The sequence below is a fragment of the Danio aesculapii genome, chromosome 6 (genome assembly GCF_903798145.1).
Source record: "Danio aesculapii chromosome 6, fDanAes4.1, whole genome shotgun sequence".
In the NCBI taxonomy this organism is placed as follows: domain Eukaryota; kingdom Metazoa; phylum Chordata; class Actinopteri; order Cypriniformes; family Danionidae; genus Danio; species Danio aesculapii.
Window position 1 is genome coordinate 49,848,241 of NC_079440.1, and position 11,370 is coordinate 49,859,610.

The 11,370-nt window shown below is 36.1% G+C and overlaps 1 protein-coding gene across 4 annotated transcripts in view; it reads left to right on the forward strand.

Annotated features, from left to right (window-relative positions):
• Window positions 1–5,873: 5,873 nt before the first annotated feature.
• The window catches only part of si:ch211-286o17.1 (uncharacterized), a 30,999-nt gene continuing 25,502 nt past the window's right edge, over window positions 5,874–11,370 (forward strand). For all 4 annotated transcript variants that reach the window (XM_056460435.1, XM_056460434.1, XM_056460436.1 and 1 more), the window contains exon 1: window positions 5,874–6,057. In XM_056460435.1, coding sequence (XP_056316410.1) covers window positions 5,982–6,057 — 76 coding nt within the window. In that variant the 5' untranslated portion in view covers window positions 5,874–5,981. The remainder of the gene's footprint in view (window positions 6,058–11,370) is intronic.

Sequence of the window (11,370 nt, forward strand, 5' to 3'; positions counted from 1 at the left end):
GATTTTGCCAAGTATGATGCGATCCAGGATTAACATCTATGTTGATTCTGGAACATCATCTTTGTTTGAAAATGTAATCCATACCTATTCCCTACCCCTAAACTCAACCATAGTTGTAAATTTTAAATTTTTCCCAAAATCCAAGTGGAATAATAGTTGAATAACAATCATATAGAATAGCATAAACCTAACCGTAAGCCTAAACTTAACAAAACCTGTAATAGTTTCCCTTAATTGTGATTGGCCAATTGAAATGTTGCTACAGGATCAACATTAATGTTACTCCAGGAACATGTCTGTCTTGGTGAAATCAGATTGGTGCAAGGACACAGAGACGGCCTACAGTATGACCCATTGCATAATATATTTGGATGTTCACAGTAAAATAAAAATAAATGCTGCAATTAAGCTCCCTTAATCCTATACCTGTATAACAAACAATATATTTATTCCACAAATGAATCCGAGCCACATTTGTCTGAAATCGTTTCAAGCTTGAAATGTAATTCAATCAAAACAGACGCCTGACATCTGCTCAGTTTATGACATACCTCCCTCACACCGGTTTGGTTTTGATTAGATGACTTTGGGTGCACTGATGTCTGAACTCTACAAACATCCAAACAAGCAAGAGAACAGTTCCAGAAAATTACAAATATTCACACCCTTGGAAACTTGACTTCCTGAACACGGCATTCCTGAATCACAGTGTCATTCAGCTCTTCTGATTAAACCCTGCAAACATCTAATTAAGTCCAGCCTCAAATGCCAGAGATGCAATCTACGTTTCTATGAAGTTACTCCAAAATGAAGACTTGTGATAGCAAGATGATGATGAAGTACAGCACTTTCCATGAATACACACAACACTTTGATGTGCTGCTTTTTTGAGAGGTATTGAATATGCATATGTAATTAATCCATACAGTCTTTAAAGAATATAAGCCAATGTATAGCAAAATAACATATTTTAATGTTTTAAAATGTGTTATAACATAGAATGAATATATTTTGACCTTAAGTAAATATTTAATGATATTTAGCTATAATATTATATTAAAAATAGACATTAGGACTCCAAAAAACTACTTTATGGCCCTAATTTTGACAAAAATGGCATTACACACTGTAAAAATGGAATAAGTTTATTTCACTTTTAAAAAATTGAGTAAACCTACAGCCCTAAAATTATTAAGTAAATGAAATATGCGCATAATTATAAAAAATAAGTTAGGTCAACTTAACAGTTTCTAAGTTGTCTGTCAACTTGTCACTTGTAAGGCAACATGTTCAATCACTTTTTTAATTAAATAAATAAGTGCACTTATTACAGTGTACATTGTTCTATGCAAAAAAAATATGTTAGACAAAATGATAGAAAGATATAATGATAGACAGATAGAACAAAAAAACTATAGATAGAATGATAGAATATTAAATAGACAGATGGAACGATAGAATGATAGAACGATAGCTAAATGATAGATAGACAGACACATAGAACAATAGAGTCAGATAGAATGACAGATAGAACAATAGACAGACAGACAGACAGATAAACGATAGATAGATAGATAGATAGATAGATAGATAGATAGATAGATAGATAGATAGATAGATAGATAGATAGATAGATAGATAGATAGATAGATAGATAGATAGATAGATAGATAGATAGATAAACAAACAGACAGACAGACAAACACATAGAACAATAGATAGATAGAATGATAGACAGACAGACAGACAGACAGACAGACAGACAGACAGACAGACAGACGGAACAATAGAAAGAACAATTAACAGAATGACAGCCACAACAATAGATAGAACGATAGCTAGAATGATAGACAGACAGACAGGCAGAGAGGATGGATGGATGGATGGATGGATGGATGGATGGATGGATGGATGGATGGATAAACAGACAGACAAACACATAGAACAATAGATAGATAGAATGATGGACAGACAGACAGATAGACAGAACAATAGAAAGAACAATTGACAGAATGACAGCCACAACAATAGATAGAACGATAGCTAGAATGATAGACAGACAGACAGACAGACAGACACATAGAACAATAGATAGATAGAATGATGGACAGAAAGACAGACAGAACAATAGAAAGAACAATTGACAGAATGACAGCCACAACAATAGATAGAACGATAGCTAGAATGATAGACAGACAGACAGACAGACAGACAGACAGACAGACAGACAGACAGACAGAGAAGACAGACAGACAGACAGACAGACGGAACAATAGAAAGAACAATTAACAGAATGACAGCCACAACAATAGATAGAACGATAGCTAGAATGATAGACAGACAGACAGGCAGAGAGGATGGATGGATGGATGGATGGATGGATGGATGGATGGATAAACAGACAGACAAACACATAGAACAATAGATAGATAGAATGATGGACAGACAGACAGATAGACAGAACAATAGAAAGAACAATTGACAGAATGACAGCCACAACAATAGATAGAACGATAGCTAGAATGATAGACAGACAGACAGACAGACAGACAGACAGACAGACAGACAGACAGACAGACAGACAGATAGATAGATAGATAGATAGATAGATAGATAGATAGATAGATAGATAGATAGATAGATAGATAGATAGATAGATAGATAGATAGATAGATAGATAGATAGATAGATAGATATCTTTAAACACACATTGGTATTCAGTATCAATCATACAGTACAGCACAAAAAAAGGGAAAGAAAACTAAGTTGGCAAAAGGTATAAAGACTTATAACACTGTTTGTATGAGGCAGATTGTATTTGGTGTGCTAGTTTAGCTTGTTTTCAGTGTTGCAGTGTTGTTTCAGTGTGTCATATCTTGCATTTAAAACAGCAGGGGGCAGCACTGTGTCCTAGATTATGTACACCTCATGAAAACAGCCCATTTAACAAAGACAACAAATATCGTTGGCTTAAACTTTAGCTACAAATACTTGCATACATGGTACAATCCCCAGTCTCAGACATTAACATGACCTCCTAAAATGGTAAAATGGAAAAACTGACTTCTGATGCATTTGTAGCAACTAAAACCACTTTTGTTGAGACTTGAAAGTATGCATTAACATAACACACAAAAAACTACAATACATATTTCATTCTGTGCAGCTAGAGCTGGAATTCTTGCTAAAACACCATTATTTAAAACAAGACAAAAACAGACAAAGATGGTTTCTCATCCACTGGTTGATATACAGTAGATAGTGTGAGGAGTTGACCTATAAAAGAACACATTAAAGGGATAGTTCACCCATGAAAATTTACTCACTATTAAGTGTCACATCTGTGGTTTGGTTCACTTGGTTTGGAGACCAACAAATGATACATTGCAGCATTTTTCTGTCCTTTTTGGGTCCTTTTCACACCACACTGATTTCTTTGGTCCGAACCAGTTGAAAAGAACCAAAGTGCAGTCTTGTGACAAAATCCACATCACTCATTGGCCAGATGTTATTGAACGTATTTCTTAAACTGCTTTTCGATTGGTCAGCATTATCATGCGGGAAAATGCCAATGGAACTTTCGTAAGTAAACAAACCGACAAACACAAAATGTCACTTTTAACTATGGAGGAACTACTGCACTGGCTGATCGCAGCATCCCTGGTCATAGTATACTATACCGTTTATATACATCACTTTAGACAAACTATACATTTCGAGAATGAAGTGCGGCTGCGGCTGGAAAACAATGTTTAAATGCATTGCAAACAGCGAAGGGGCATCAGAAGTCACTTCAGGATTCATGTGAATTCATTTAGCTAAACTGCGACATGGTCATCTTCTGGAAATATTACTAACTATCCATCAGGTAATGTTTCTCCCTCTCTCTCTTTCTCTCTGTTTAAAATCGCTGGTAAAGTGTTAAAATGGCACAGCGCATTGGACTACGGCAGCTGGATTAGTCCAAAAAGGCACAGAGTGTAGTTTTAAGGTTTGGTTGTGTTTAATAGATGCAAAGCAAAGTGTGCTCATGCTTCATTTGTAAAAAACAAATCTCGTTATTATTTCATATATCTTACCTTGATTATATACAGCTCCTCAGCTAACATGAAAACGACCGTCATATTTCCTAGTTCCTCCAAGAGGCCCGCCCTCAAGAGGCTCTGATTGGTCAGTTAATATAATGTGCTGTGATTCGTGGATCAGCTCCACGTCACCAGGAAAAGGGTCATGCCTCTGATAGCATGCCCTGTGCTGTTGTATAAATACTGTCAGTCAGAGTAGCTGTTAGCCATATCAGAGTGAGCCTGAATCGGACAGAAAATGAAGAGGACACAGATGAACCTCACACATACTCTCTAAAATTAAATCTGACAAGTGTCTTTCATATATATATATATATATATATATATATATATATATATATTTATTCGGGTTATAAGCAAATGCAAGTAAAATGTATAAGTAATATGAAATGTTTACATATCTTAGAGAGTTTGTTATTTGAGATATAGAACGCAAGATTGATGGTGTTTACAGCGGTTTGACAGATAAATATAAATTTGTAGCTAAATAGTTGCCAAAAAGTATTTCCCGTTGTTTACATCTGTGTTTACGTATTCACTACAACATACCGTCAACGCTAAGAAGACTATGCAAGTAATAGATTCATTTTAACAAATAAAAACACTTACAGGTTGTGACTCACATTCCACGGCTTCTTCTATTATGGTTGGAGCTGCTCCTTCTTTGAGGAACTTTAACCGCATACAGCACTGAACTGGGAGATTCTGGAAGTTCTCCGTTGTCAAATGCTAGCTATATCTTTTTATAATTCTCTGGAACATAATTAAAATTAAATTGTAAGCACTTCTCTTTTTGTGTCATGTCCTTTGAAAGCCCAAATACAGAAACAAAACAAGCTCTGTGGAAATAGCAGCATTTGGACGGCATTTTAGCTTTCTCTGCTATAACATTACAGTGCCTCTGGCCATGGCCCTTCGCTGAGCGTAACCTGAAGCGTTTGTGATCTCATTAACCTGGATGTATTTTTTTGTAGTCCCCAAACATCGCTCGCTGTAGGCTTTGCTAAGCTAACTCTGTAAAAGCAAATGTCTCCCTTTGCATTGAACTTCGAGCATATTACATTCAGAGATGCTGTTTATGTTCACACAGCTACATCACACATCAACTAAAGTTTAAAATATGATATATATTGGTGGACCACGGCTTTAAACAACACCAAAAGGTTCCAAAATTGTATGAGTTTGTTAAACAGGGATTTCGATGAAAGCTGAAAACCAGTAACCATTGACATCCATAGTAGGAAAAACAAATACCATGGAAGTGAATGGTTACAGATTTTCAGTTCTCTCCAAAAAAATCTTATTGTGCCCTTATTATAAGAAAGAAACTTAGACAGCTTTAGAACAAGTAAAGGATGACAAGTAAATAATAAGCACAGAAGTTGAGTGAACTCTCCCTTTCAGTTTTTCTTCAGCGCATTTAAAACAATCAAACGCATACTTACAAGGTTACTAAAACAACTGGAAACAATGTTTTATTCCTTCTTATTTGTTACACAACTTACAAAGATGATATATATGTGATTATATACTGCAAGTTCTCCGAATGACAGCACTCCAGAATGTCTCTATTTTGTTTTATGCCGTTTTAACTTGAACTAAAACATGCAATTTGAGCTACTCTGGATAAAAGCACAATATACTCCGTAATTACAACAGCGCTCAGGGAATGAAGAAAAGAGGAGAATAGTGAGTGAGTGAGTGTGTGTGTGTGTGTGTGTGTGTGTGTGTGTGTGTGTGCGTGTGTGTGTGTGTGTGTGTGCGCGCGCGCGGTGAAAGAGAGGGGGGAAGGGCCACACATGAGTCTATAAGAGCAGACATCAGCTTTATCCCTCTGTGACACTCACTGACAGAGAAACAAACCCGAACACACTCACACACACACTGATCCTCGGAATGGCGACACAGAGAAAAAGCCACGAAGCTTCTTACGGCGCTTTCTTCATCTGTCTTTTTGCAGTCTTATTTCAAGGTAAGTAGTTTACTTTTGTTCTGCAGCAGCTCGTAAGCGAACTTTGCGTCACTCAAGAAGTTGTATTTTTATGGAGGAGCATTAGCATTTCAAACGAGCTTTGTTAATCTAATTTTGAGTAACTATTAGACTGAAAACTCGGGGCTAAAGTAAAAGTTCCACCGCTTTGCACGCGTTTCTGGAGTCCCGCTATAACCCGCCACACCCCTTCTGCGCATCACTGCAACACTCGTTAAATAAAGCAGATGAGTTTCCTCTCGAGTTAATGGTTTGGGATCAATTGAATCGCTCTCTTTCACTTAGTGTATTTGTGCATATATTATATCGCCAGGTGGCCGTGTGCAAGTCTCTGTGTGAAATAAAGAGTCCATCTGTTGTTATTCCATTAGGCATAAAGAGGATTTTGTTAATTTGGTGGGGTATGAAGCGTCCAGGTGTTTTGAAGACCCTGGGTAGCAAAAGTTGTGGACTGTATGATGTAATACACATTTCGGAGACAAAAACAAACACTGATGTTTACAGGAGAGAGAGGGAAACTGCAGATACCGGTGGCTTGAATCTATTTTCTCAATCTATATTTTTCAATTATTAATAGGTCTCCATTGTTGCTTTTAAAGAAATACATCTTTTAGGTTAGAATTAAAATTTAGATTTTTTTTAAATATGTATTTTCATAATCTAAATATGACAAAAATAAAAATGAATAATTTATTAACTGCATGCAGAAAATAATGTTTAGCCACATTTAATACAGAATTCTGGGTTAAAGACGAAAAGTAATTTTCAAGCATCTAAACAATGTGTGTATTTAATGTGTACTGTTTATTATTTTTATGATGAATATAATATATTAAAGATTTACAGACACTCATTAACAAAACATTCAGTGTAACAAGTTTATATTTCATAACAAAATTAATCAATTAAACAATTTAACCATTTAAATTCAGTAGATTAATCAAATATTTACATTTTTTATTAAAAGACTGCAATCAAATATTAAAAGCAATTAAAAGACTGAAACTGGTAATTTTGGCTATATGTAAAATTAATGTAAACTCAAGACAAAGAAACTATTTAAATTCAAAATATGATTTTGAGGGCATGAACAACATGTTGCTGAATGACAGTGAAACTGCCGAACTGCAGTTAAAGTCGAAAGATTAAAAGTAAAACTCCCAAAATTACATGAAACTCTGAAAGGAACGCTAGATATCCTGTGATGTGACATTAACTGTTTTATACTGAAACTTTCCTTCTAAAAAAGTCCTTTCTTGGTCTTATTCAAATTTCTTTGCACATGGAACACGTCGACCACAACAGGAAATAAAGAATCTGCAATTGCGTTAATTTTGTTAATTTTTTTAACGTGTTAAATATTTCAAACTATGCGTTAATAAGCTAATATATATTATATTGCGCTAATAGCACTAATATATATATATATATATATATATATATATATATATATATATATATATATATATATATATATATATATATATAAAATGATTAACACTAAAATGTCTCCCACCAGGCAGTAGTGGGAGGCATGCATTGGTACGGGTGCCTTAGTGTCTCAACAGTCACTATATATAGCCACACGTCTACGAGTGTGATATTGCATTTATACAATAGCTTGATGGCATAATCAGGTGTATAAAAAGAAAACTAAACACTGAGAGTCTCAAAAATCCTTTTGTAAGAGGAACTACTGTCTTCCGCCATTCATTCATATCTGCAGCTGATGTCAGAACAGCAGAAACCGTTGTTCATTCACTAACAACATTTTAGAGTTAGCATTTGAATGATTCTCTCACATTTTAAGATTATAAGGCTGAACAGCATGAAATGCCATCAGTCTACAGAGATTTCCCAGTATTTCTCTGTTGCAGTCTGGAGATCACAATAATTAACTCCAAAAAAGCCAAAGCAATGCAAACACAATCAGATTACTGTTGTGTTTGCGATAAGGAAAAATGCTAAACACATGCGGGCATACTTCTTTCTTTCTTTTTACTGAACTAGTCTAGAATAACGAAAACAGGAGACACATTAGAAACAAACATGACCAACCAAAAAGTAATTCAAAGAGTGGCCAACACACAATCCATACATTCCTGATATGCGAGTCCCATGTTATGTTATAAAAACAGCACTACTGTTTTTCTCCTCTAAGGGCTTATTTTGCAGTCTCTGTCGCCATCTTGTGGATGGACAATGGCAACCATCTTTGCTGTTCTCAATGACAGGCTGATGGATGTCAACATGCTGTCTATCAGAAATGATAAATATTTAAAATTGGCACTATCCTTATAAATAAACTGCATAGTTGCAATCTAAACAACTACATTCTCACCTAAAAAAAGTATATTATGTTGTAATATACAATGTACAATATACAATAATATATGTATTGTATTTTACCCATATTTTGACATTTTATTTTGACAAAAAGTTCATTGAAACATTAAAGGATGCATTTATTTATATATTTAATTCTATGTTATTTATACTATGTATACAGAAACACTGTCATACAAAAAAATACAAATCCAGACATGTTTTTTTAACCTAAATATTAATGCATTGCTAAGCATATTTCTTTAATTAATCATGAAGGCATCAAATGAAATACACGGCTCAGCTTATTCCTGCTTTGTTTATTCTCCAAGACAGTTTTGGGGCAAAGCGTGCATTCCCTTACCAACAGCAACCAATAACAGCTCTCTCCCTCATTGGCTGAGGTCCCATAAGTGAGCTATAGCTTTGAGGGGGTACGAGTTCTGCTGATAATGATGCTTTGGCAGAGAGCGAAGGCTTGAGCTGCTCTGATTAGAAACATAAGAGTCTGTCTTTCCTCCATATGTCTTCTGTATGGGTGGAGACGATGTGTGGCCCCCTTTACTTCTCCACTGAGAGAGGAAGAGAGAGGGTCAGAGGTCACAGAGAAAGAGATGGAGAGAGAGGGTAGGTTCAGAGTTCCAGAGTTACATTCCTCCTTGACTTTAACTGGATTGTTTGAGTCTCAAATTCCAGCATCCCTAAGGGAGCGTTCAGTGTAGCAGCAGACGACCAGGCATCCTTCAGTCGAGCACTGCTGAACTGAACACAGTGTGCTTTACCATCACCGCTGTCTCCAGAGAGAATGACAGAAAGAAAAATAGATGAGATGAGACTGTTAAAGCTTGGGGATTTACAAGATGGTTCGGTTTGTTATTGTGTGGTATCATGAACCAATTGTGATCAGTACTTGTGCTGCTTTTATTGACCTACAGTAGTCAACATTTCATCACCTTTCATCAAAGTTGTCCTAAAACAACTTAACAACACCTATTCTTGTCCTATAGGAAAATTTTGAAAAACATTTTTGATGTACATGTTAGTAATAGACAGAATAAAAAAAAAATAAAAAAAACTTTAACAGTCATAACAAACTGAAGATCTTAACAGAGCAACTCAAACATATAGAAGAAAAAAAGTTCACGAAAAAAACAGTAGATAATACAAGGTGAAATAATAATAGATAGATAGATAGATAGATAGATAGATAGATAGATAGATAGATAGATAGATAGATAGATAGATAGATAGATAGATAGATAGATAGATAGATAGATAGATAGATAGATAGATAGATAGATAGATAGATAGATAGATAGATAGATAGATAAAAATTTATAATTTTTGTAACATTAATCCTTTAATTCTTTTTCATTTGTAAAGATATTTGTGTATTGCTGTACATCCTGTGTGTATTAAGCAATGTGTAAGTGAGGCGCACAACTGCGCTGGACTTTAGACCTGCTTTCAGTTGGTCAATTGCGCAGTCCATTGCACAGTTCCTCAAAATAGCAACGCACCAACAATGCGCCTTAACACATCTCTTTTGTAGACCAGAACACCCATGAGTCCACAAAGTGGCGCAAATGCATTTGCTATTTAAACAACCTGGCGGAAAACAGGAAAATTAAGGTTGCGTTGATCTGAAAATCGGGGCAAACACATCTTGCGCCAAATTGCGCCGGGTGTATGATAGAGCCCAAAGTCTCAAACACCGCAGACAAAAATGGTTCTAGGAATGGACATCTTTTCAGACATGGAGATCTTTTCAGAAATGCTAGATGAAATGCCAGTGTGGACGTGGATCGTTTTCGTTCTAAAATGGCGTTACAAAACTACCATGTATTAGAGTAAACAGGGCCTAAGTGTGTATTTCTCATGAGCGGGTTGCTGCTGCGACGGGGCGGGATGGAGGATCATGATGCCGGCTCAGCATCGTGATGTCTATTGGCCATCGGAGATAGACGATGGCATCGTCTATTGACCCAACCCTAGTTCTACCCATAAAAAGTCAATTTTTGATACTGTATCTTGGACCAGAACTAAATTTGAAAAGCTTTAGTTCACCCAAAAATAAACAATTTATTCTCCCTTTATGATTTTCTTTCTTCTGTTGATCCAGGAAGAAGATATTTTGAAGAATGCTGCTTGCTGGCATAGTACGGAAAATAAACGCAATGGAAGTCAATGGGTGCCAGCAAACAGCATTTTTCAAAATATCTTATTTCGTGTTCAACAGAAGAAAGACACTCAAGTTTGAACAAGTGAAGGCAGAATAAATGATTAAAGAATTACAATTTTTGGGTGAACTATCCCTTTAATTATTTTCTTGTCTGTCTAACCTACTGATCTACTTGTGTGAACACCCCCCAAGTGTTTGCTAGCTTATTCTGAATGGTTGCTAGGGAGTTCTGAATCATTGTAAGTTAAAAAAAGGCTATTTTCATGCCTCAGTGATAATCTGCTCCTTCTTTAATGCATGTAGTTCCCAGCCAGGAAGAAAAAATGTGTGTTAAAAAAAAGGAAATTTAGGCCCAAGATTAGAAGACCTTTTCATTGCATTTTCCAGGCAAAAGTGGCAGATGTACTTGAGACGGAGGTTGAAGTCATACGCTCGTACATCTGCTGCAGTGAAGCTGATCTCTCATAGCAGCTGACGAACTGTCAATGTTATCAAGTGTGAAGCAGGGCATGATGTAGCGAAGCGTGCTGTCGAAAAGCTGCGACGTGGGACACCACGAGCAGCCTTGAGGATCACAGTCCAGATGCAGAACAAACACACTTTCTTTTCACACATCACAGATTCCTTTATCATTCCTTCTTCCCTGCAGCTTCAAAGGAATCCATCCATTCCCGTTATTCCAGCATTCCTCGGGCTGGAATGTCATAACATTTCATGAGTGGGAATTCCCTGAGGCTTTGAGGGACCGTAAGCGAATGACGAATGTAGCTTGCTCTTATGAAATGGGC